Source organism: Sylvia atricapilla, chromosome 14 (assembly GCF_009819655.1).
Source record: "Sylvia atricapilla isolate bSylAtr1 chromosome 14, bSylAtr1.pri, whole genome shotgun sequence".
NCBI classification, from domain to species: domain Eukaryota; kingdom Metazoa; phylum Chordata; class Aves; order Passeriformes; family Sylviidae; genus Sylvia; species Sylvia atricapilla.
In genome coordinates this window covers 978,669-1,005,068 of record NC_089153.1, presented here as the reverse complement: position 1 = coordinate 1,005,068, position 26,400 = coordinate 978,669, and the positions used below count along the sequence as shown (strand labels likewise).

Below are 26,400 nucleotides of genomic sequence, written 5' to 3'. Positions count from 1 at the left end.
GGGCCCTTTAAGCGCGCGCGGGCCGTTCCGCGCAGCTCTCGCGAGACCTGCACGCGCGCTCCCGCCCCGCCGGGCGGCCCCCGGACTACGCGCCCCACAATGCCCCGCGAGCGCGCGCGGGGAGGGACGGCGGCCAATGGCGCGGCGCCCCGCTGCCGGCTCCCCCCGGAAGTGACGTCAAGGGCCCCCCATGTGAGGCGATTGCAACACATGGTGCGCGGCGCGGGGGAGCGCGAGCACCGCGTGCGACGTCAGCGCCGCGCGCCGGGGGGAGCGGGCACCGAGCGGCGGGGCCCGACCGGCACCGGCACCGCCCGGGACACACCCGGCCCCAGCGCCCCGCTCCGCGCCGCCCGCCCGCCCCGCGCCGCCGCGCCCGCCGCAGCGCCTGCCGCCGCGGGAGGAGGAGGAGGAGGAGGAGGAGGAGGAGGAGGAGGAGGAGGAGGAGGAGGAGGAGGGAGAAGATGGCGGACGATCCCAGCGCTGCCGACCGCAACGTGGAAATCTGGAAGATCAAGAAGCTCATTAAGAGCCTAGAAGCGGCCCGCGGGTGAGCTCCGGGCCCGCGGGCCCGCCGCCCCGGAGCGCCGGGTGTCCCGGCTGGAGCGGGGCCGCGGCCGGGCGCTACCCGGGCCCGCCCGGCGCGGGGGGACGGGAGGCGCAGCCCCGGCTCGGCCGCCGCTGCCCGGCCCCCGGGCCCTTTTGTGCGGCCGCGTGGGGCCCGGGCTCCGCTCGGGGCCGGGGCTCGGCGGGGAGGGCGGGCCGGGGTCGGGCGGGCAGGGCCATGCGGGGCGCGGAGAGGAAGCGTGACCGCGCTTCTGGCACGGAAAAAAGGCCGGGGCTCCGCCGGCCCCGGCGCGGCCCCGCAGCTGCTCCCGCACCCGGCCCCGCTCGGGGCGGTTCCCCTTGGCCCCGGCGAGGGTGGCACAGGTGCGTGTCCCTGGTGCCCGGCCCGTCCGGCCGTCCCGTGCCAGCTGGCATCGGGAAAAGGCGGATTCCAGCCGGAGGAGACGCTCCTCTGTCCCCCGTGCAGCCTTGGGCTTCTCCCACGGGACGGCTGGGCCGAGGAAGGCGGCCGGGGAAGGGCAGGGAGGTAAGGGCTGAGGCAGCACTTATTCAGTGCTTTCCTTACTAATAGTTATTTGATCTTTCTTACCCCTTCCCCTCCCAGCGAAGGTGCTCAGCTCCATTTCCCTGAAAGCAAGCTCTTCCAAAGTTTGGACAGTGGGAAGTTTAAAGTCCCTTATTCCGCTTTAATGTTTGCACTTTAATTTTTTTTTTTTGCCCCCTTCAGAATGTCTGTTCCTGCAGCCTGCCCCATGCCAAAGGTGCCTGGTTGAGAGGGCAGCTTGGCAGTAGTTGGTTCCCTTGGTTGAGAACCCTAGTGGGCCTGAGGAATTGTGAGATCTCAAGGTTCTGGGGCTGTAAAATGGCAAAGAAAGTGTGTCTCGACAACCTGATAAAATAAAAATGAAGGGTCACTCGTTAGCCACCCTTGCGGCTCCAGTTTCCACAGGCTCACCTGAACAGGTGTTGCTGTACCTGGGGCAGCACTGGCACGGTTCTGTGCCCCCCCAAAAGCCTGGGGCCAGCTGGCAGAGGCCAAGCTGCTGTCCTGCCGTGTCCTTAGTGCTTGTTCTATGGAGTGGAGTCTGAAAACTAACCCAGGCAGGAGGGGAAGCCGAGCCAGTCTCCCTGAATATATTTTACTTTGATTTATGATGTAGCTGCGCAGGTATGGTGGGTGGGAGGAGAGAGTGGGGAGCCTGGGCTGCCCTTCCCTGTGGCACAGTGGACTTTGGCTACCCCAGCTGATCACTGGGCTGTGCCTGTGCATGCTGTGGGCAGCATGGGTTGTGCTCATAGGGGTCCCAGGAAGCTGAAAGGGCTTGGGAAGGTCTAGGCATCTGCTGCAGCTCGTGACATAGCTTCGTGCAAGAACACTGAAGGAGCGTGAATGGATTTTGGAAATGTAGGGTTGGAGTTTGGTCTCTCCCTGGTTCAAACTGTTCCCAGTTCAGTGTCAGCTCTTGTGTTGTTTGGGATAGATGAGTGTCGCAGAGAGGGTTCCAGCAGGTGTTGGAGTGCTCCTAGGAGGCCGAAGGGCAGGTGTCTCTTGTAGGTATCGGCTTCCTGGGGCCACAGCCCAGTGTCTGTCCTGTCTTCCCTCTTCCAGTGATCCCTGGAGCAGCTCTGCTGGGCAGCAGAAATGCCACAGGCACAGTTGGATCCTTCTCGGGGGTTTAGCTGTGCCCCCTGAATCCAGCACATCTCCTGGGTGTGGGGGATACTGCTATCCCTTAGTTTAATCTGTGCCAGCTGCTGAACCAGCTCCTGAGGAAGGTGGTGCTGGTGCCAGCAAGTCTTCTCTGAGCAAGGTGATGCTGGTTTGGTGTCTTCAGGGAGTCCTAGCCAAAATTGTCCTGGTTTGAGTCCAGTAAGGAGAAGAGGTGTTGCAGCCTCAGCCCCCAGCAGGCTCAGGCTCCCTGGCACAGGAGAGGTGAGGCAGTGGAACAGGCTTTTCCGGCCTTTGGAAGAGTCTCTTCCTGTGGAGTAGGAAGACCTGTTCTGGGGTGGGTTAGGGGGCAGAGTCTTCCAGCAGGGTGATGTGGAGGGCCAGGGCCTTGCTGGCGTCCCCACCTTCCCTTACTCATGTGCTCCATTAGTGACCCAGCAGCAGTGTCCCAGTTTCATGTGCTGGCTGTTCCTGCAGGGGATCAAAGGGACGGGAAATGGAGGAAGCTGGAGTTAGACATTCCCTTGGCATGTGGTGGTTGGGGCACCTCTGCTCTTATCCAGTTCTTCTGGTAAAATCTCAGTGGAGTCTGCAGGGTGTTAAAAAAAGTCAAGTGAGCAGGAGAGTGAGGAAGTGCTTTTATGGGATGGATGAGGAAAGGGGCAGTGCTTGGTCAGAGCACCCAGGGGAAAGATTAAAACTTCAGCTTTCCCAGAAGCTGATCAGCTGGAGGCCAGCAGGGGCAGGTCTGCCTCTCAAACCTGGAGGTTACATCCTACCAGAAATGCCCTGTGTTATTTCCTGAGCTCTGCTAAAGAAGGCTGGCTTTCTCACTGATCTCTGTAGAAAGAATCTGTAAATTCAAAACAATGAAAAATAATTTTTAACTCCCTGACCCCATGTCAAAGCCCTGTCTCCGCTGACAGGGACTAGAAGGAGATGTTATCTATGTCTTGCTTCCTAAACCAGAAGTTATCTCCTTCCAGCTCTCTAGAGTTGAGTTGTAAACTGTGTGATCCTGTACAGAGTGGCTGAGTTGGTGTTTTTGATTCAGTGAGGTGGAGAGGGGTAGCTGGTCTCTGCACAGGGTGTGAGGAGGAGCAGAGGGGTCAGTCCAGCACTGCAAGCAATTAACCTTTGTGGCCAGAAGAAGATGGGAGTTGAAGGCTGCTGCCAAACCAGTTGTGGCCTTGTCAGAAGTTTAACCTTGTCATTCATCTCTGGGACTTTCATCAGATATCTCTGCTTCTCCACTACTGAGGGATTCATCCTGCTTTCAGTCCACAGTTCAGTTTTGTAGAACAGATTTGAGTAAACACTGGGACCCCCAGAAGCTGCAGCTGTGTCTTTCTCTGTGGAGCTGCAGCGGCCCTAGTAAAACCAGCATTAGACACTCTGGTTTTTTTTATCTTCTCTCTCCGGACTTTTCTGCTGTTACTTCATGCAGTTTTCCAGTGTCAGTGCTAAACTGACAATCCCTCTTTGTTCCTTTGGTCTCTGCAGTTCTGAATAGTTAGCTGGGCTATGGGCAGGGTTTTCTGCTAATCTAAGCTGTAAATGCTTGGCAAAATCAAGTATCAGCAACAACAAGCAGTCTCTTTGCTGGGAGAGGACCTGAGATGTCACACTGGAATCATGTTTGGAAACTTCTCCACATCTTAGAAATGCTTTCTTCTGCAAACATCTCTGCTTGGAAATGGTACTGATACCTCCCTGGCCAGATGGGCTTCCAGACCCCAGGTGAGAGTACAGCTGGTGCAGGATGTGGAGCTCCCTTACAATGGGAAAACCTTCAGAAACCTGCTCTCTGGAGACATCTCCACTGTCCTGAGCTTGGTCTGTTGGGAGCAGGAGCCCTTGTTGGTTATTTTACTGAAACAGGAAAGGAGGAGGTGAAGATTGAGGTGTCTCTGAAGGCACTGACTGCAAACACAACTGAGGCTGGTGTGTGGAAGAACATGTTTCCAACTTATGTGCTCTGGAAGGTGGGTCAAACAGGGCAAATGCAGGAATGAAGTCTGAACAAGTAACATATTTTGGTTGTAACTGGAAGAACTCAATTAAAGCTGGAGGATGGAGAAATGGCAAGAGAAGCAGATGTCTTGGTGTCTCCAGAGCCTTGGGAGGAAAGCAAAGTGTTGCAGTTCCTTCCTGGATTTGGATTCTGCCGTGTTGAGACTTCCATCTCCATATGGGAGAAACAGAAAGTGAGAGAAATAAAGTCACCACGAAGGACAGAGGCCTGAAAATATTTGAGGATTCCTGCAAAGAGAGACACAGTTCTGCTTGAATTCCTGGAAAATGAAACAGAGTTCTGCTTGACAGTGGACAAGCTCACCTGTTGCTTAGACAGAAAATATTTTCCTGGCATCATTTGCAGATGGGTTCTCTGGCAGTCTGGCTGGAGTCTTGCTGGTCCTGATGGAAAAGCCCACCCTTGGAACTAGCCATAAGCTGCTGCTATTCCCAGCCTTGTGGAACAGGAGGCTGTGCTTCTTCACACCTCGTTCTGGGATGTGCTGGGATCCTGCTGCCCTGGGAGCTGGCAGCTTGGGGGGGCTGAAATGTGCTTGGACAATGTGCTGGTTCTGGGGGATAAGGTAGTCTTGACCTGTCCCACTGAGGATGATGGCCTGAGAGCCCACCTTGCTGTGAGTTAACACCACTGTGGGCAGAGCTGTGGCAGCTCCACAGCTGTGGGGCAGTTGGGAGGACTGGGGTCAGTGGCAGGTGTGTCCTGTACAGCTTTGCCTTGTTCTCAGCTTCTTTTGAACAAAGTCCTGGGAAACCGTGGTGCTGGGGTTCTCTGGTGCTGCCTCAGTGAATTCCTCCTGAATTAGGCAGAGCTCCTGCAGCACTTCCCTCTGGATGGATTGTTCTGCTGGTGGTGCTGAAGGTGGAATTGTGCTGGGATAACTGTGGGACAGTATCATAGCCAAGTTACCTCTAGCGTGGAGTCGCCTGCTCTATATAAGACACAGCACAGCAGCTTCTGGGTGTGCTCTTGCTTCAGTGTGACACCACCACCACGCCCAGGCAGGTACCAGAGCAACTCTTTTGGCTCAAGGGGATGTCATACACCACGAGGAGCATTTGGTGAGATCTGTCAGCACTGACTGGTGTCTGCCTGCACTGCCAGAGCTATGTCAGTCCAGAGGCTCCCTCCCCTGCTCCCAGCCTGGCAGCAGATCTTTCCTTGCCTTGTTTATCAGGATCTGTTTGTCGTTGTGGCTGTGCCTCAGATCTGAGCTCTGGGTCAGGTTAACTGTTTCTGCAGCTTACACCTTAGGTTGGGGGGTAGGATGGAGGCCTTGCCTCAGGCCTGGGTGAGCTGGTCCATCTGGGAAGGGCAGAGCCGTGCCTGGTGGTCACTGGCTGTCCGAGTCGTGCTGTGGTATTTGGGTTGCAGTGCTGTTGTGCTAGTGCCAGTCATGGGATAACCTTGAGGATCTCTGTGACCTGGTGTCTGCAGTGGACCTCTCTTGCAGAAGAGTCCTGCTCCAGTTGGAACTGAGCTGGGCTGTCCCATTGTGGGAAATGTGAGATGTGGATGGGACAGGGGCTGGAGGAGGAGGGTCCGCAGGCTTTGAGCTTTGCTGACAGTGAGTTTTCTGCTTTGACTTGGTGATCTGCCATTAGTGTGGAGTGTTTAGGGCAGAGTTTGTGGTTTGAGTTCTTACCCAAGGCAGATTGGTTCCTCCGAGTCATGCCTTCTCATCCTGCCTGTGGCAGGGGGAGTTCATGTTTCTGTGAGAGGCAAAGGCTATTATGTTAGTACTGCCGTTTGCTTCTGGTGGTGTGGGGAGAGGGAGGAGGTGTTTGCAGAGGCTGGAATAGAAACAGTCCAACACAGAAGGGAGAGCTGAGGGCATTGTGGCAGGAAACCACGTGGGATGTACAGCAGCTGCTTCCACACCATTTCCCTGCTCCGTTGGACCTCTTCAGGCTGCCGGTGTCCACAGTGCTGGGGTAGAAGCTGAATGTGGATTTCATGTAAGCGGGGCTGATCAGACCTCTCAGAACTGAGCAGTGTGCCTCTTGTTTCAGTGGTGCTGAGAGTGGGTGGTCTGAGAAAGCTATGCCAGGTGGAAAGACAGCTGGAGCCAGGGGCAATGTCCAGAGGGTTGTTGACATCCTGCTGGTTGCCTCAGTCTGATGGTTGTAAAATATGCCCTAGGCTCTCACCTGCCTGCTGTACATGTTCCTTTTTTACAGCAACAATTATTAGGAAGTGCTGTTTGGAGAGTGCTCACTAACAAGTGGCTAAGGAGGGCCTGAGCTGGAAAAGCGGCTCCAGATCGGAACTCCAGCAAGTGTCTGTGGCTGTTCAGCAGCCTGGTACCCCTTCTACAACTGTGTGAATCATTAGTGAGCAGTGTGATTCATGCACAGATCATCATTCACATCAAGCTAATGAATGAGCCCCTGAGGAATGACGTGGTAGGAGATGGGGACGAGCACCTCAGAGGAGGACAGACTTTTTTTTTTTTGGCTCTGTGGCAACCAAATTTCTTTTCCCCGCTGTTAGCCACCTATTCCCATGTAGCTGTGGGGCATTAGCATCTTAATAAGCAAATCTGGATTTGTTTCAGTCCCTCAGTGTACATCTTGTACCCAAATGGCCCATTAGCATAATGCAACAAGTCTTTTAAACTTGGAGCATTAATAATTGGAGAAGGAGGAGGGAGAGCAGGGGAGCTGTGGCAAGACTGAGCCTCCCAGTGAGTCACAAATGTCTGAAGTGCAGAAATGTCTGTTCCATTTCCCAGTAATTGGGCATCCAGGCTTTCTGCATGAGGTCAGATGCAGCCAATAAGGCCTATTCAAAACATGCCTATGCAATTATGTTTTGTGGTGTGTTGCTTTTGATCCAAGGATTTTGGAGAAGCATTGATTCACCTTCTCCATGGGGTATGCAGGGTGCACTTGTGCTGATTCAGTCCTTGGGATGAAGCTGGGATCTGCTCCTGGAGCTGCATGTCTGATTTGGGATGGGGGTGCTGGTGGTGGCCTGAGTGACAGTATCAGAGCTGGCCCCAGTTTGGGGACAGAGCTGCTGATGGGTCCCTCTGGGCAGGTGGTGCGTGGTGGCCCTGGGCCCAAGGGCTCACTGTCACCTGCTACCTCTGCGGCTCTCAGACACATGAGAGCTGCAAAACTGTGCTGTGTGGAGAAGTCCGTGACCTGATTCTTGTCTCACCTCCTTTGTGTCCTGGGAGTGAGGGAGGCTGAGCCCAGGAGGCAGCTCCTGGCAGACAGCTGGCGGCTGCTCAGGGGGAAGCACTGCCTCGCCTGACCCTTGCTCAGGCTCCAGTCAGCCTTGCCCCTGTTCCATTGCTGAGCAGCCATTTGCTGCCTCCCTGTGGGAAGCTTTCCCTGGCTGTTTGAGTTAGGGGTGCGCTGAGGATATGAGGCTCACTTATGTTTTCCAGGGTGGGTCCTGGCTGCGTGCTTCTCTCCCTGGCTGGCACTCGGAGCTTGGTTGGCACCTGGAGGCCTTTACTCTCTGAGAAGGACAGTGGGTAGGAGGGTAGGATACCTTTCCAGGACAGTCTGAGTGTCTGCTTCAAGCTGTTTCTGGTTACATGAAGTGCTTTTTCTATCCAGTCTGCCAGCATTAGAGGAGAATGATGTATGAGATTCCTGTCATGGGCTTTGGAAGCAGGACTACAGAAGAAGAGCCTGGCATTGTATGAGCCATGGTTGAATAGCTGCACGGTCTCATGCTGTGCAGTTAAGTGGTTTTCCTTTGTCCAGGGGAGAGGTGGCGTTCAGAGACTGATGGAGGAATTCGTGTCTGGAGTGTTTCTTCAGTTCAGAGGAGGGGGGCCTCAATTTCTCCAATTAATGCTTATGAAAAGGATTCCTGAAGAATGAATTACTTGGTCTCCTGACTTTGCAAATACTCTCCTCATACCCACCCTGCCCCCAGTCTTGTCCTTTTTTCTCTGCCTCGGAATGTCATTGGATCCAGAGAGGTGAACTCTACCTTACTTTTGCTTGGGAACTGGTCCCTTCCATACCTTCAAACTCTTCTTTGGATGACTTGGAAGCCTTTGGGGAATGACTTGATGTCACCGTTTAGGAGACGATCCAGAGTTCTGCTGCATGCTGGGGTGAAATGCAGGATGCCTCTGGGGGATTGTGAGGTTCCTGCTGAAATTGTGCTGCACAAAGTTCTGGCTTTTGGCTCAGCTCCACATTAAACCTCAGAGGAGCTATGGTGGGTCCCACTCAGCTCCTCAGTGTTGTGTGCTCTGGCTGGGTGTCTGTGCAGTGCTTGTGTCCTGCTGCAGCTGTGCTTGGAGCCCATGGGCTGAGCAGGGACGGGGGGTTCATCTGCCTCTTGTGGGGGCATCACAAATTCCTGGTGCCTCCAAGCAGCAGTTAGGTTGAGGTGTGTTGACTGGATTTATTGCAGAGCATTCAGCTGGTATTCTTAAAGGCTGTGCAGGCTTCCAGATGATGTGGCCTCTGAAGCACTGAGGGATCCTGGACTCTTGAGATTCCCTGCTCTTTCCTAGCAGGTTTCACAGGAAAAGTTGTGCAGCTCTTGCATCTGCTGTTGTCTTTCTAGATTTGACATCTCAAGTGGACTAGAGCCACTTTCTGTTTGATGAAGGCTTTGTCTTATTAAAATACATTAAGTCTTTAAAGGGCACAGCTGTGACCTGTTTGTTCCACAGCCGTAATCATAAGTTGCAAGAGCGTGTGTAAAACTTCCCTCTGGCAAGGTCAGTGCTCTTGTATGTAGGGCAGGGATGAGTGGGGAGTGTCTGATGGCCTAGGTGTTGTGAGGGAACCCAAACCAGCAATTTTGTACTTGCCTGTACCAAAGGACATTTCCTTACTGTGGCACTCCATTCAACATCTCTGCTTCAGGTACAGCCTCAAAACCCTCAAGTATGCTTTCCTCACATCACTGATTTTGTGGGCTGTTCCCTGAACTTAGTCCTTCTCTGAAGTACTGTGTGGCTGCAGCACTGTGGATGTTGGGTCAGAAGCAGCTCTTTAGCACCTCTGAGATGTGCCTGATGGAGTTCTGCCTTTGATTGCAGAGATATTGCTGACATCTGCCGTGCAGCTGGCAGTGCATGGAACTGCTTTAGCCATCACACAGCTTGGGTAGCCATGGTGGTTCAGGCATCTTGGGCTCCTTGGGATATGTTGTGCCTGCCCAGTAATGCCCAGTCCTGGATGGAGAGCAGCAGAGCTTACCTGGGGAGGGTAGCATGGCCAGGAGCAGTGTGTGGCAACAGTTGTTTCATAGAAAGCTTCATGGCTGTGGAATGTGGTTGGGATCAGATTGTCTGTCTGGGAGCTGTGCCCCTGCCAGACTCTGACAGTCACACACAGGCCTGGTGCTGCCCTTGGTTCCTGGGGAAGGCAGGATGCTCATAAGCCCATTTTGAGTCCTAGGGAATGACTGCCCTCCCTTGCCTGTGTATCCCACATTCCACAGTGTGCTGTTAGTGTGAAATGTTTCACTATGGAGCAGCTACAGCTCAGCTGCTGTTTGTCAGGTCTCTTCTGATAGCACAGGGCAGGCTAGTCACTGCTATTTATATAGCAGGCTGTGAAATTAATGTTCTCCTGTGCCAGCTCATAGCCCAAATTGCAGGAGACAAGTTGACTGACTGCTCTTCTTCAGTGTGCTGGTGAATGTCTACCAGGTGGAGTTGTGGTGGCGGCTGCTGGTGTGGAGTATGGCAGGACCCATTTCAGTGGCACAGCTCTGTAAGGTGGTAGGAGCCTTTTGGAAAACCACTACATCACTGCCTAATACCAGCTAAATGCTGAAGATCTAAAGATGTGCTCAGACCTCTTCTCAGGCCCCGTCTGATGGCAGGAGAGTTAGGAACGTGGTGACAAAGCCCTGCGGGTGGAGGTGGCCACCTGGAGCAGGAGGCTCCTCTGGCAGCCGTCATGGAAAGCAGCTACAGGGTGCAGCCCATCCCAGATGGGTGCAGTGCCTGCTTTGTGCTCTTGGCTCCTGCTCTGGTACCTCCTTGATGCTGGAGCACAAAGCACATCCAGAGGGCCTCGCTCCTGGTACTGAGCATGGCGTGGGCTGGGTACAGGGACCCAGCGGCTGCCAGCAGCCTCTGGGCCATCCCTGCTCCTGGAAGGGACCCAGCAGTTCTCCTGGCCTGCACACACAGCACAGGGAGGGCTCTTGGGTGATCCCTCCTTCCTTTGCAGGGAAAGGAGCTGCTGGGGTGCCACAGCAGCTGCTTGCAGGAGGAGTGGCACAGCTCTCTTCTGCAGCTTCCTGGGACTGGGTTAGTGGTGATTCAGCGCTGCCCACTCTGCCACTTGCTCTGATCACTTGTCAGCAGTTGCTCTGAGGTCTCTGTGTCTGGGGAAGCTGTTTGGTGGCACAGTTGTCTGAAATTCCAACTGTAGTAACATTGGAGTTTTAATAATAGAAAGGCTGTCCTATCCACAAACCTTGATTTTCTGAAGAACTTACTGTCTCCAGAGAGCAAAATGTGCTTATTTTTGCTTCTCCTCTTCCCTCAAACAGCCCTCTAACACACTGTGGGGAAAAGCTAGAGCTCAGCTGCTGTGGTGTGGGAAAGTTGGAGCTTGGATCCTCATTCTCTCTCCTAGAGATACCTAATGCTGCTCCTGGCAGGTGCTGATAAATCTGAGCTAATTGCCCGTTCCTGGCACGGCTGGCACCCTGAGCAGTACTGGCAGTGCATGCCTTCTGCCTCTCCAGAGCTGGCACTGAACTGCCCCCTTGGTTCTTTGTAGTGTGTAGGCTGGTGCCCCTCGTGCTCCTGATTATTTCCTCTGCCCCAGTCCCCTGAGCTGTGGCACTTGTGGTGCTGACCTGTGGGCCAGTATGTTGCTTCCCTCCAGACCAAACATCCTGGAGCATCCTGGCCTTGGATGGCACTGGCAGCTCTTTGGCCAGAGCAGGAACAGCAGCTGGCTGGAGCCCTGCAAGCCCCTGGCTCAGCTCGGTCTGAAAGCATCAGCTCCCAGCTGCTCTGGCGGAGCTTGGGTGTGCTGAACCAGAGGGAAACCTCAGCAGTGCTGTGAAATCAGGATATAGTCTGGGATGGGGTCCATGCTTCCCTTGGGAGGGCTGTGGGTGATGCAGGGCAGAGCCAGCTCCTGGCATGTTTGACCTTGAGCTGTCAGTGTGAGCAGTGCCCCCGATCTCAATAGATCACTGGGTTGTGCCCCAAAGCAGGTATGTGGTGCAGCCATGCCCCCTTTTGGGAGGCCTTAGCATGGTGATGGAGAAGTTCCTTACCTCATTCCCAGGTAAGTGTACTCCAGAACCCTCAGCTCCAGAGGGGGCAGGGTGGGATTTGCAGAAATACCTTTTAACTTGTTGAGGCTGCAAAGACCCAGAGGAGTCTTAGAAATTACCTTACTCTGCAGAATAACCTATTTTTTCTGAGTGCTTTTGGACAGCAGCTTTCTTAGAAACTCTTTGCTGCATTTAGTCTCCTTGAGGTGAGTTTAGCAGATGGACCACAGGGGTTTTTAGACTCTGCCATGCTGCATTAGGGTCACATACAGGTAACAAGCTTGCTTTGAGAGAGGAAAGCTGCTCTTCCACGGTTGGATAATGAGGTGTTGGCAGACTGTGAGGGAGTTCTGCAGCCACCCTGGGTGCTGGTGCCCATCTGCTTCAGCTGGTGTCTTGCTGCTCTCAGTCTTTGGTTGTTTGGCTGTGTAGTGACTCCTTGGGGTACTGGGTGCCTGGGGACATGGTGACAAACTGACTAGCTCCTTGTGCTCGAGGCTTCCAGCAGCCTGGAAGGTTGCTCCTGTGGCAGGCTGCATGCCAGCTGTTTTGCTGGATTCTGCAGGAATTGGTTAGAGCCTGAAATAGCTCTGGCTGTGTAAATAGAGGTGAAGCATGCCAAACCCAAGAAGCGCACTTGATGTTGGTAGTGGAAGGTACTTTTGGATACAAATCCAGACTGGAATTTGCTGAAGGCAAATTTGCCCAGGCACAGTAGTGTGCTGTTTGGAACTAGCTGGAGATTTAAATGAAGGGGAGTGCATCCTCTGAGACCCTTTTCATTTGTTTGTTTGCAGAAATAAATCACCAGGGTTTGTGAAGGCCACGGTGTTACCTGGGATGGGGTGTTCCTGTGACCCTGATGGATGAGGTGCTGTGTGTGGGATAAATAACTCCCAGTTCAGTGGCTGCTGTAGGATCCAGTGGGTACTCAGTGCTGGCACCAGTGTTTGTGGGGCAGTGGAACACAGCACAAGGCCAGGGGCTGGCATCTGAAGGGTCACTTGCATTTGAAAACTGAAGGGAACTTTTCAAATGATTTTTATTGAGGAATTGCTCTTGGTAGTGTACACCCAGCCTTCCTCCTCGCTGTGCACAAAGCTGGGGAAATGTCTGGAGGGAGAGTCAGTCCTGAGAGGAACAGCTGAGGGAGTTAGGGGGGCTCAGCTTGGAGAAAAGGAGACTCGAGAGGACTTTCTTGCTCTCTGCAAATTCTTGTAAGGAGTTTGTAGGTGGGGGGGATTGGGCTCTTCTTTCAGGCAGCTTGTGACAGGACTTGCTCCCTGCTCTTTCCTCTCAGTCCTCCATTCAGGAACAGTTGTATGAAATCTCTTCCTAGCAGGAGAGCCATGGAATGCCTAAGGGATGTAACAGTCCCACTCCCACCTGCCACACTGGGATGCCCTTAGGGGATGCCAGAAGTTAGGTGTGATGGGCAGAGCTTTCTAATCTATGGGAAGTCCTAAGACTTTCTTCTTTCAGAGGAGGAGATAACTCAGGAGTGCTACTTTCAGAAAAATGGGGAAAAGTTGCTTTCATTCTGATCAGCTTCTTGCTCAAAGGAGCCTTCTGGGAATGATAGCCATTATCTGTCCCCTAAGGCTGGTGCCATTCACTGGGGTGGGTAACTGCTTTAATGGAGTGGGATATGGAGTATGCTTGGCTGGGGTGACCTGGAAGCCTGAGAACTGCTCAGAGCTCCTCCTGGGAATAGCACAGGCCAGTGTGGCTATGTGACTTTGACTGGTGTGTATGGGGAGCTTGGATATTAAAACCAATTAGTTGTCTTTAAGGTCGGGGATTTATTTGACCTACCAGCCTCCATTTCAACTTGGCCTGGATTGAGGATCTTTGGGAGAGGGCTGTACAACTTGTGTAAGGAGGCTAATGAAGTGATGCTTTTTAAAGCACTTCCCTGCTGCCTCTGTAGCCCAAACACTTCAGCAGGACACGGGTGTGTGACAGCCTGAAACAGCAGCGAGCAAGGGGCTGGGGTAGCTCCTCCTCCCATAAGAAATGTAAAAGAGCAAAACCCTGGGGTTTGATGTCTGAAAAGCACTTTGTTGGCTCTCTGACTCAGAATCCTGAGAAAAGGCTTTTTCACAGAGCTTAGCTGGTTTGCCCTTGAGAGAGCTGGAGGATAGGATGAGGGATTTGATTTTTATGCCATTACTCTAATGGGAAGCAGGAGGTCTAGGTTAAATCTGAGACAGTGCAGAGGCAACACTTCAGGCATCTGGGATACTTCGTTGGCAAATGGGAGGTACCTGATGGGAACTTCCCCAATTTTCCTTTTGGCTTCGGGTGGATTTGAACCACAAAGCAGCTTTGGGGATTAAGATTTCTGCAGGACCCACCCCAAAGCCCTAGGAAAAATGAATATCAAACTTATTTTCCTTTAATTTAAGCCTGTTCTGTGATTTGTGGGGTCTTATCTCCTGACTCTGTGCCTGGGGTTGGTGCTGGTGAAGCAGCAGTGTGTGCTTAGCACAGTTTAGTTAAAGCAGCTTCTGGAGCTGATGAACTGCTCTGGGAAGAAAAGTGATAGTGGGAAAGCAGAAAAAAACTTACTGTGACAAAGGGACCCTTCCAGTTCAGTTTTTTGTATTAATCTGAGGAAAACAACGTGTTAAGGCAGCGTTTGGGCTGCTTAGTGCTCCAGCTGTCTGAGAACAAATGGAATGGGCGCTAAGATGTCCTTGAAGTATGTAACTGCATTGTTTTAAATAATCTCTGCTGGGAGCTGCTTCCATTCCTTCTGCTCACAGTCATTGGTCTGGGCAGCCCTTGGTCTGTACTTTTGTTAACTCTTCACAGAGTAGTACCCCAGAGTAAACAAGCTGCTTCTGGAGGACTTGCTTGGTAGAGGCTGAACTGAAGAAGGTCATAGTTTGTTTTCTTTTTTCTCCCATTGTTGTCCAGCAGAAGGGGAGTTACCCCAGTAACAGTGAAGAAGCATCCTTGGGGGAAGGAGGAGAGGACTGTGTGTGTGGAGTACGGTGTGAGGGTGCTTGTTGCTTTGCTGTCTGCTCACATCCTTTTTTCCCTCCCCAGCAATGGCACCAGCATGATCTCGCTGATCATTCCCCCCAAAGACCAGATCTCACGAGTGGCAAAAATGTTAGCGGACGAGTTTGGCACTGCCTCCAACATAAAGTCAAGAGTGAATCGCCTTTCAGTACTGGGAGCCATTACATCTGTACAGCAAAGACTGAAACTCTATAACAAAGGTAACTTCTAGCTTGTATGGATGCTGGCACACTTCCCTTTCTTGGAAGCAGCCTTAAGTTCCTGCACTATGCAGTTTTCTGCTAATCAAATCTGTTGGCCTGTGCTGCTGTTTTGCACTGATGTTCCAGGTATGTTGCCCTTGAATGGCTATTTCAGGGGTGGACTTTGGGACTAGAATACTAAGGTGGTCCTTGTCTTGAAGGAGTGGGGTCATAATTCTGTTCTTAGTACTGACTCTGCTAAACATGGCCAGACTTGAGAGCTGGATATTCTGCAATAGTTTATTTGCATTAAAGTAGTGGTTTTCTGTCAAGCAGAAACTTCTGTGTGCCTTATGCGTGGCACTGAGCAGCTGCCATCAGTTTGAGGGGAGCAGACCCAGGCCATCTCAGATGAGCCCTGGAAGAGTTCATTGTTACTGCCTTTGCACTGGCCTGTGGCCCTCCCTGGGATGGTCACTCTGCAAATCTCTCTGTGGGGACCAGCAAAGCTTCAGGGGCTGCTCAGCCTTTCTCTGCATGCTGTGAGCTTGCAAACTCCTGAGTTTAGCAGGCAGGTGCATGTCTGCTGCAGGTGCTCGAAAAGAGTTTGTTTCCCATTGTAGAGACCTGAGAGGGAATGAGGTGGGGAAAACGAAAAGTTTGGGAACTTGAATTTAACTGTGCTATGAGTCTCAAGGGCTGGCAGTCAGTTTTTGATGGGTACAGCTTGCCACATTCCTTAGTGATCTAAACTTGCATTGTGTCATTTGTAGTACCTCCAAATGGTCTGGTTGTTTACTGTGGAACAATTGTGACAGAAGAAGGAAAAGAGAAGAAAGTCAACATTGACTTTGAACCTTTCAAACCAATCAATACGTCGTTGTACTTGTGTGACAACAAATTCCACACAGAGGTAAGGACTCTCCCATGGCAGGTTTGGGCACAGCCTTGCTGTGCCTGAGCCTGGAGAGCAGCAGGAACATGCCCTGGGGAGGCCACTGGATGGCTTGGGACTGACCAGAGGTGGGGAATGCCTGCTGGAAGGAGCTGAGGAACTGCTCAGCTCCTCCTATCCCTGAGTTTGGGTAACCCACAGACAGGAGCTCCACTCTGTACCTGGAGGAAGGGTGATGTTTTCATACCTACAGAGGCCCACAGATATTATTCCAAGTCCGGGTTTAAAATACTGCTAAGATAATATCAGTGTTGCCAGTCTTGCCATCAGATGTGTTAGCTGAGAGTCTTGATGGAGACCTGGCATGTGTCTGATCTGTCTGGGGGAAAGTGGGATTATTTTTATCCAACCTCTAATTAAGTTAAATGGATGGTTTGAGGCATATTGAAAGAAATGTGGATTACAGCAGTCAGTGTATTGTTTCTGAGGCAGTTTTGGCTCAGGCAGGTGCAGAGGTCTCGATATTTGCAGTGCCCCTCACGTCCCTGATGTTTCTCATGATAAATGCGTGGCCTGAGACTTAATTGCCTGTTGTCAAACTCTTGTGACATGGGCTTGGCAGGCCCTCCAGTGATGTAGTTTTGCTTGTCTGCTTGGGTCTGTGGAGATGTGATCCATAAGTGGCTTCCAGAGGGCAGGAGTACAGCAGGGAAAGGTGTGCTTGTTGCACAGGTGAGGTCCATCCCTACTATTCTGTTTCCCACAGTGAGGGGAGGATGAAGTCCCAACATGCCTTTGACCTCCCAGGAATAAAAACCTGTGCACAGGTCTGGAGTTCTGCTGGATGCATGTGTCCACTGGTGAATTAAAGCAAGAGGCAAATAAGAGAATTGAGTAGAGAGCCAGGATGCCAAGCCCAGGGAGGTTGGGCAGTAGGAGGGTGCTGGGTTTCCTTCTGCCCTGTCAGGAGATGGAGTCCTTTGGTCTCTGCAGCTGCTGCCTCAGGGCGCTGATTCAATACAAAAGTGCCCAGGAGCAGCTGCAAATTCACTGGTGCTGGTGTGTGGCACTGCTCCCCAGTGTGGCAGTGACCTGAGGGGAATTTGTGGGAATTGCTGCTCCTGCTGATGGGATCACTGCCAGCCCGTCCCTGCATGGGCTCTGTGCTCTCCCCTGGCTGTGGGGTGTGGGGTTATTTCCCTGGGATTGCCTGCACTGCGGAGTCAGCTGCGGCAGGAGCAGCCTGCTGCGGGCTGGGAGCTCTGCCTTTGTCCCCTCTCTGGCTGTTGAGCTTTGGAGCCCGTGGGTCCCCCAGCTGAGCTGGCAGCCAGAGCAGCCCTTTGGGCACCCACAGCTTTTCTGGGGAAGTCGGGGTGTGAAGGAGCAGCAGGAGGAGCCACCTTTGGGGCAGAGCTGCAGAGAGGAAGCTCAGTCCAGGCTGAAGGAACAGAACAAAGGCAGTAGTCCCTTCTTGGTGCTTGACAGGACAAACAGTGCAATTGCTGACAGAACTGATCAGGGAATCACTGATCATTGGTACTGTATGAAAATAAGAGGAAATCAAGAACGTTAGAGCTGTAGTCATGTGCTGCCTGGCAAGAGCATCTGATAAGATTTCTTTTAGATATTGTATTGCCTGTGTGAAACTGAAGTAACTCCCTCAGGGGGGCTGTGAGCCCTGATATGTGTCTGAGAGGTAGGATTTACAAGGACTTACTTTGATACCTTGGCTGGAGCATTCATCCCAGGCACACGTTTTGCTTGGCTCTGTCCCAATTAAATAGATTGCAGTGTAATATGCCACTTCCTCCTCTCATTCATTTCACTGCTGAGGAATTAATACAGAATATTTATTTTGGCCAGGAGATTCCTTTAAACTTTAGCCTCTGTTTCTTCTAAGCTTGAGAGCTGCAGCCTGTGTGGATTTTGGAAGAGAATGACTGATGGGTTTTATCCTTTCAGTTCAGTCCAATAATCAGGCTGACAGCCCTGCAGGCAGCTCAAGGTCCCGTGCTGTAACCCAGCACCATCACTTCCAGTGTTAAACTGGTGACTTCAAGCAATCTGGAGTTTTGACAAGTTCCCCATCCTACTGATGTGGTTTTGCCAGCCAGAAAGAGGATTCTGGCTATTGCTTTTTTGGGCATGTGTAAGTGAGCAGAGTGTGTGTGTGTGTTGGATGTATCTGCCCACTCAGACAGCCCCTGAGGGAACAGCAGCTGAGAGATTGCCTTGAGAAAGTTTGGGTGCTTGGGCAAAATCAACTCAAAAACCTTGATACCGTGCTGTGCTTTGGTTAAGCAACTTAAATGACCTTATGGGAAATATTCAGCTGCCTTTTTAAACGGAGGAAAATTTAAGGATATCTTCATTTGGCAGCAAATGTTCTGGCTGTCTTCTCCACAGCCAGTTATGAACAGGACAATTATTGCTGCTGTTCCTTGTGCTCTGTAAGGCTGAATTTGCCACAGCCACTGTAGATTTATTTCATCATTCTGCCTGTGGGACTTGAAGTCAGCAGGTGCAGCAAACCAGTGGGGGTGGTAGGGAGGCTGTGTCAGTGCTTTGGAGTACAAAGCTGATCTGACAATGAACTGAGCAAATTCTGCTTTCCTGGCTGGAATGCCAGGAGAGAATTAGTGCTCCAGTTGTGCCAGCCAGAGAAGTGAGGCAGCCTCAGAGAGATGGGGTCCATTTCACTTCACACTCTCCAGAGCCCATCTCCAGGGTTTTGCTGTCACACCTGCCTGTGACCTCAGGTGGGGACCTCAGCTGGGAAATCGTGATCAAGATTACACTTGAGTTTCCTCTGTGCTCTTGGCAGTGTTGTATGGGATTATGTATGGAAGGAATTGTTCCCTGGCAGGGTGGGCAGGGCTGGCACAGGGTGCCCAGAGCAGCTGTGGCTGCCCCTGGATCCCTGCAAGTGTCCAAAGTCAGGCTGGACACTGGGGCTTGGAGCAGCCTGGGACAGTAGGAGGTGTCCCTGCCATGGCAGGAGTGGAATGGGATGGGCTTTAAGGTCTCTTCCTACCCAAACAATCCTGTAATTCTGTAGTGATCTGGAATGGTTACAGCTCCTGAATGTGCTGCTTTTCCTCCACTTTGTTAATGAAAAAGCAGCCATGTCCAGCTGTGAGCTGGGGCTGTGCTGTCCCTGGTGCCCGTGTGAGCCAGGCCCGCCCTCACAGCCTCCCTCTCTGTTGCAGGCCCTCACGGCGCTGCTCTCCGACGACAGCAAGTTTGGCTTTATTGTAATAGATGGGAGTGGGGCACTCTTTGGAACTCTCCAGGGAAACACACGAGAAGTGCTGCACAAATTCACTGTGGATCTTCCAAAGAAGCACGGTAACACACTTGTCTGTCTCTGCTGAGTGCAGTGTCCTGGGCTGGGATGTGAGCGTGGAAATGGGGAACTTGGCCTGTGGGGGTTTAGCTCTGCTCAAGTCTGTGCTCCTTTGGAATCTGACAGCAAAGCCTCCAGTCTGAGCCTTCTGTCAGAATTAATGAATCACAGTAACACGCAGTTGATCTTAGAAGTGGCACTTTTTATTTCTTGCTGCATTTGACCCTTTACTTGGTTTTGGGACAGTTATAACTGAGTATTAGTAGCACAAGTAGTAATCCCGCTCAGGGGAGGCATTAAGGTTTGATGTGCTGGTGTTGTGTGCCCACTGCAGTGAGGAGCAGCGGGCTGCTCTCTGCAGAAAGCACAGGGCTTTGTGGAGCAAGGAAAATTCAAGTTCCACTCTGTGGTGCTGTGTTGTAACCAGCCACTGATGAGTTCAGCAAATTGCCTCTGTTTGTTACTCCTGGCCTACTGTCCTTTGTAGAGTGGGATGGGACAAAATGAAATAAAAACACTGCCCCCAGTGAGAGTGTGCAGCAGAGACTGCTGGGCTGCACTGCATCAGCAGTGTTTGAGGCTGCACACAAAGGAGATGGCTTCTCCTGAAGGTACAGGGAGAAAGAATGTGCTCAGATGTTCCATTTTTACCGAGTTGTGAGTCTTTATAGAAAGAGAAGAAACATTTTTCCTCTATGGAGAAAAATCTCCTGGTGGGAATGAGCCCTCTTTATTCTCCGAGTGTTCCATGGGAGCCCTTGCCTCAGCTCATGGCACAGTGAATTCAGGAGGCTGCAGCTGCCCTTGGCTTTGGTTATTGTGGGCCAGCTGTGTGCTGAGGATACTGCAGGGATGCAGGTGTCCCTCATGGTGCCCCATCCCTCCCTGCAGGCAGAGGAGGTCAGTCTGCCCTGCGCTTCGCCCGCCTGCGCATGGAGAAAAGGCACAACTACGTGCGCAAGGTGGCCGAGACGGCCGTGCAGCTCTTCATCTCTGGGGACAAGGTCAACGTGGCCGGGCTCGTCCTGGCTGGCTCGGCCGACTTCAAAACTGAACTGAGTCAATCGGACATGTTTGATCAGGTGAGTGGCCTTTTCTGGGCAAAACCACATGTTTGAGTGTCAGTGGTGACCTGGTGATTGTAGCAGTAGCTCTGATTGCGGATGCTCCTCCAGAGGAATGTAACTCTGGTGTCTGAAGAGATTTGATTCAAACTAAAAATGCTATGTATCCAAAGAAATCTCCCATTCCTAATGCCTCCTGCAAGGAGCAGAGAAATCCTGTTCTTAAAACAGGGCAAATAAGAAATCTGTCCTCCCTGGTTTGGAACTGGCATTCGCATTCTTTGTGTTCCCAAATCTAAAGCAGAAGCTTTATTGGAATTAAACTCCAGTAAACCTAATGTGTCCCTGTTGCCTGAAAGTTGTGGTTCAGTACTGTGCATTCAGAGGTCCCTCTGCCTCAGGTGAAGTGCAGTAATGAGTGCAGTGACTCCCGTGGCAGGGGGAAGAGTCTGACAGCCCTGCTCTGCAGTGGATTTATGTTTTCATGTCTCCTCCTTCTCTCGTTCAGCGGTTGCAATCCAAAGTGCTCAAACTAGTTGATATTTCATATGGAGGAGAAAATGGCTTCAATCAAGCAATTGAGTTGTCAACTGAGGTCCTCTCCAATGTGAAATTCATCCAAGAGAAAAAGCTAATAGGTAGGTGATGCACTGCAGCCTCCTCCTGAGCCAGGTGTGTGGCACTGAGTGTGCTGCTCTTGCTGTCACCCTCCTGGCAGTGCCCTTGTGCTGCCCCAGCCCCTGCCATGCTGGCTGAGACTGGGTCTTGCAGTGGTTCTTTTGCCACCTGGACACCTCAAGTGCTGGTATTGGGGAGATTTTGTCCGTTTCCTTTTCCTCACCAGACTTCTTGGACCTTCTCTTTCCTTCCATCAGAGATCCGCTTAGTTCCAGGCCTTCTGGTGGCAGTTGCTTCTCACAGTTTCTTGCTTTCACATGCCCCTTGTTTGAGCTGTGTGTGCTGTGCTGAGTGCTCATGGCAGGCTCTGTGTGCCCTGCAGGACGATACTTCGATGAGATCAGCCAGGACACGGGGAAGTACTGCTTTGGTGTGGAAGATACACTAAAAGCTTTGGAAATGGGAGCAGTAGAAATCCTGATAGTCTATGAAAACCTGGATATCATGAGATACGTCCTGCACTGCCAAGGCACGGAGGGTACGTGGTGCTCTGGGACACTGGAAGCTCTCAGGGTTAACACCTGAAGAGCCTCACTGGGATGGGTTGCTGGAGGAGCTCCCTGAGGACATCTGATCACAGGGATGTTGTGCAGGTCTGTGTTACTTTGCAGGTCACTGACCTGCAGCTTCCCAGCCCCTCTGGGGGAGAAGCTGGAACAAGCAGGATTCCAGTGCCCAGAGGTAATTGCAGTGCCAGGGGACACTTGGTGACAGGGCCAGCCTGGAACCTCCTTTCAGCTTTGTGGGTGTGATACCAGAGGGGAGACTGAAGTGACCTTGTGACCAGAAACACAGAATTCCTGTGCCTGCAGACATGCTGAGCCTGCAGCAGGACCTCTCCCTTTCTGTGTTGAGTCTGCAGCTGCTCTCTGCTGCTGTGCCCTGTGGGGTTGCTCACAGAGCTTGAGAGAGGAAGGAAGGCAGTGGCCGTGCCCAGGACCCTCTATTTTGTAGGTGCTGGCTGTGTTGCACTCTCCTCCTGTCTTTAAACTGCATCTTGTAGCCTCGCCCCAACTAACATTATAATTTTTTCTCCCTTCTCAGAGGAGAAGATCCTGTATTTGACACCAGAACAAGAGAAGGATAAATCCCACTTCACAGACAAGGAGGTATTTCAGCTTGGGGCTTCCGGGTTCATTCTCAATGTGTTGGTGCAGAGCTGTGGCACCTGGGCTAAGGTTGTCCCAAGCACCTGAGCACAGTGACCTTCTGGCATTCAGTGACACCTCAGGCAGGAACCCAGTGTAACCCCTGGGTTCTACACCTGCTTTTCCCCAGTATTCCCTGCTGCCAGTGCCAGGGTTGTGAAATGGGCAGTGTGGGTTCTTTCACCACACCAAATCATCACCTACAAGGGTTTGGTAGCCACCATGCAGGCAGGGCCCTGGACCGTTGCTTCCTGCTTGTAGGGCACCGATTATTTGGTGGTGCAGAACCACTGTGAGGTCAGGAATCATGACCTGGATCAGATGCCAAGGGAGTGTCTGCTTTGGGATGTATTTGACATGTGGAACTGTCACTTGCTGCCTGAATTTCCTGCCTGTGCAGGTTAAACAGCCCTCGTGGACCAGAGGTTTGTGTTATCTTGCAGAATAAACTGGGAAAAAAAGTGTCCCTTGCCAAAAGGGTGGGGATCTGTCCCACTTGGGTTGTACAGGGGGGCCATGTGCAGCTGTTTTCCCTCCTGGAGGGAGGACTGGCAATCCCTGCTGTGCATGGAGGATTTGCAGTGTCACCTGCAGTGAGGTGGTTTTATTTCACAATAATCACTGCACTTCCTGCTTAGAAAATGGTGCCTTTTGGCTCTGTTTGCATGGATCAGTGTTCCTGCCTGAGGATAGGGCCTGGTGGATGAGGGGGGTTGGAGTCTGTGCAGGGGGCAGAGCAAGTCTGAACGAGCAGTGAAACTGAGATGTAGCATGGGGTGACACAGGAGCAGAAGAATCAAGGCAGTTTTTCTCCTGCTTTTGCACTAAATTTCATATTACAGGTCCAAAAGACTGTCAGTGATGAATTTTCTAGCACCAAGAGCTGGTGGTTGTGCCTGCCTGTCCTTGCCCAATGCAGTTGTGCCAGGAATGTCCCTGTGGAGCATGAGTCCCTGCTAGGGCTGACAAAGCCATGGAGCAGCTTTGGGGGGGATTTTTCTCAGGGCTGAACCCACAGTGACTGTAGTAGGTTTTGATTATTTATTTCTCCCTTCCCATGTCTCCACAGACTGGGCAGGAACATGAACTCATAGAAAGTATGCCCCTCCCTGGAGTGGTTTGCAAACAACTACAAGAAATTTGGAGCACATTGGAAATTGTTACAGACAAATCACAAGAAGGATCCCAATTTGTGAAAGGATTTGGAGGAATTGGAGGTAAACTGCAAGAGGAAAATGTGTTTCTCTTGTTTAGTGGTTGGTTTGATAATCTGGTGCCAACACGAGTAGGATTAGTCTTATTTCTGTTAGTCATGAAACCAGTTCAAGAAACAGTTGTGTTCACCGGGGTGGATTCATTCCCTGGCCAGCAGGATGATGGTCCATGTTGGGCCCTGTCACTTTCCAGCTGTGTTCCTCAATCCCTGTGTCCTCTGGAGGGCTCAGGGAAGGGCTGTCCCCCCGTGCAGCTGCTGGAGCTCAGGAGGGCCCTGGGCTGCCTGGCTCTGTCTGCACAGGGGTTTGGTGGCAGTCCCTGGCCTGCCCTGCCCAGGGGGCTCTCACAACCACCAGCCCTGTTCCTGATGCACTTGGAGCTGTTGCTCCTCTCTCAGAGCCTCCCTGTACTTTGCTCCCTGATCTGCTTCTTTTCAAAAGAAAAGTCCATCGTCTGGAGCAGTGAGGCTCTGAAAGCCAGTCCTGCTCTGGAGCTCACTGAGTAGCAGCCATGCCTGGCAGAGGTGCAGGTGGTTCCTGTGCCAGTCTGACAAATCCTGGCCAGGTGGAGGAACACCAGTGCCATGCTCCGTGTCCTGCCTGGGCAGGGATTCCAGGGCAGAGCTGTGCCACTGGCTGTGCTCAGCTTTGATGGATGTGAACCAGGGGGGAGTGCGTTGTAAAGAGGAATTCCAGAGAACACCAGTTGGGAGGAGCGAACCATGGATTGTTTGCCTTCATAAGGATCAACAAGTTTCCATGTTTTCAGAGTTTGTAATTCCAGGAGTCTCTCGTTTCCTGTGAGGTCCTCTTCAGCATCTTTGCATGGTGGGATCCTCTTTGCGCCCATGCCCTGTAGGCTTGAAGGGAAATGTCCTTGAAAACCTGCATCACTTCAGTAAATGATTCCAGGGATACAGGATTTCCAGAACCCTGGATTGGTGTTTGGGGTGGGAGGAGGAAAACAGCCACTAAATCTGCTTTTATTGCATTGTAAAAGAAGCTGCAGTGCCAACTGCCCTCTGGATTGTACTGCCAGGCCTCGGTCTGAGCAGTGGCACTGGGACCAGTGATGTGCCACTGGTATTTTGTGGAGATGCAGCCCTAGAACAGGCTCAGCTTTTCCAGGAGGAAGCTGGGCAAGTGGGTGCTGCTTCCTTAGGGCAGTAAATTCCCTGTGGCATTTCTCAGAGCAGCTGCCTGTCTGCTGCCAGGCCTCTGCTGGACATCACTGGGAAGCTCTGGAAGCAGGGCTGGGGAAGCTGTGCCTGTGGGAATGCTGGGGAAGCTAAAAGCTGTTTCTTTGGCAGGTATCTTGCGGTACCGGGTGGACTTCCAGGGCATGGAATACCAAGGAGGAGATGATGAATTTTTTGACCTTGATGACTACTAGGTAGTCGAGCTGGGTCCGGCAACACGTGCCTCGCCCCTCCAGCATCCAACCCAAGGAACAAACTCATGGTGGAAAACACAACAGATCCCTGCCTTAGAATTGGAACATTTCCAGAACTTGATCCACGAGCATTTGGATTTAAGAAAGCAAAACCCTACACTTTGATTTGTCATAGTGTCAGTACAGCAGCAAACTACTAAGTTCCTATATGCCACTTTGGACTAATTTAAAAAGAATCCCAGTTTTTACTTTTACTCAATGGTGAAATTGGTTGCTCTTGTATTTTATGGAAATGATTTTTTTAACCTTCATGATACATTAACTGCTGTAAACCTCTTCCTTCCAAAATTAATAGAAGTAAGATCCTACTGCTTTGTTTCTTTATACTTTGATTGGAGAAATCAATTGCTGCATTTGGCAGCGCCGTGACCCATTTACATGGCATTCTCAGCTTAGCCTGCGGAAGAAATGGAACGAGGTTGGAGCCATAATTCTCCTCAAAAGCTCGAGGAGGCACTGACCTGAGTGCTGGTTCATTACATGTGGCTTGCAAATTCTGATGGTTTGGGGAGGCTCACCAGCCAAACGTGCTTTAATCTATTTGCAGAAACACCTGCTCTTACAAACTAGGAAATGCACTTCATGGATTGCAATGAAAATGCTGCTGGAGTCTTGGGCTTAATTTGGATTTGAGCAGTGCAGCCTTCAGGAATTTTTTTTTTTTTTTCAGTCTTGACAAAAATAAACATGAAATTTCAGTGAAGTAAGGTACACTTGCCTTTTTGTTCCTCAGTAAGTTTTTCTTTTTGCTTTAGGACTGCGTAAGGTTTCCTTGATTATGTGAATTTGAGCCCACAGGTCTTTAATGGAAGTGGGTGTTTGACAAGAATACTGAGTCAGTGAAGGCTGAATTAGTGCCGGGAGTGTGGAATATTTGATTCTGATCCGTGGAGCGCTGGCACAGCCCTGGGAACACCCAGCTCCCAGCAGAGTGTCCTGTGGGGATGTGCCCTTCAGGGAGTAAAGGATCACCTGGATGATCACAGACTGCCCAGGCTTTGTGTCCTGCCTCTTCCACGGAGCATCCATAGATCAGGGAGCTCATCCTTGGGATGTGTCCGGCCTGCTGGTGGCACTCTGAGGGTCAGGGGCCGTGCAGGCCGTGGGAGCAGTGGCTCAAGGGCAGGTCCTGTCCCAGAGGAGCAGTGGCACAGCTCAGGTCCTGCTCCCTCCCTGGGGGCTCTCCCAGCGTCGCTCCCGGTGCTTCCCTCAGGAGCAGCTCCTGTTCCAGCTGCAAACCTTTGCCTCTTGTCCTGGTTCACTTGAACAGAGGGAGCTTCTCTTCAAATTTCTGCCACGCTGTTGTTTGAGGTCCAAAATTCCTGTCTTTGTGAGCAATACCATTTGTCCCCCTGGTCCCTAACGTGGCCGGCGGCTTCGCTGCCGTCCTCACATCCAAGCTGGAATCTCTCCCGGGAGGTAGGGCTGGGTCTGCTCAGGGCTGAGCACAGCCCTGGCCCTCACAGCAGTATGTTCTGGATTTTGCCATTGTAAATGGGTCTAATGTGACATGACAAGACCACAAAAATTGGATGTAAATTTACATTTTTGAATATACTGCTTGTTGTTTCACATCATACATTAGGGTATGCAGCTCCTTTTTGTAGTTTTTATTTTTACTATTTAAGTTTGGAAATGATGCCAAATTTTTGTATTTCTTTAATCAATGTGTTCTCTTCAGTGATATATATTGCATTATATATTGATGTGTATATCAATATATACTGATATGTATTACACTTACACATGCAAACACACTCAGTGGGGGTGGGAGATCCTAGCCTTTGCATACTATATAGCCTCTGCAGAGAGATCCCAAGCAGTGATATCTTGGTGTTGTGATGTACAGAAATGGAGAAGAGTATTAAACCATATTTAAGAATATA

At 51.7% G+C, this 26,400-nt stretch overlaps 1 protein-coding gene across 1 annotated transcript; it reads left to right on the top strand.

Moving 5' to 3' along the window:
• Positions 1-426: 426 nt before the first annotated feature.
• ETF1 (eukaryotic translation termination factor 1) lies at positions 427-26,400 on the top strand. Its single transcript, XM_066328849.1, is given in 12 exon segments — positions 427-550; positions 14,559-14,734; positions 15,490-15,629; positions 18,821-18,959; positions 19,849-20,039; positions 20,530-20,659; positions 21,022-21,177; positions 21,744-21,808; positions 22,917-22,955; positions 22,957-22,990; positions 22,993-23,064; positions 24,372-26,400. Coding segments are annotated over 12 exon segments (1,311 nt in total). The 5' UTR covers positions 427-464; the 3' UTR covers positions 24,455-26,400.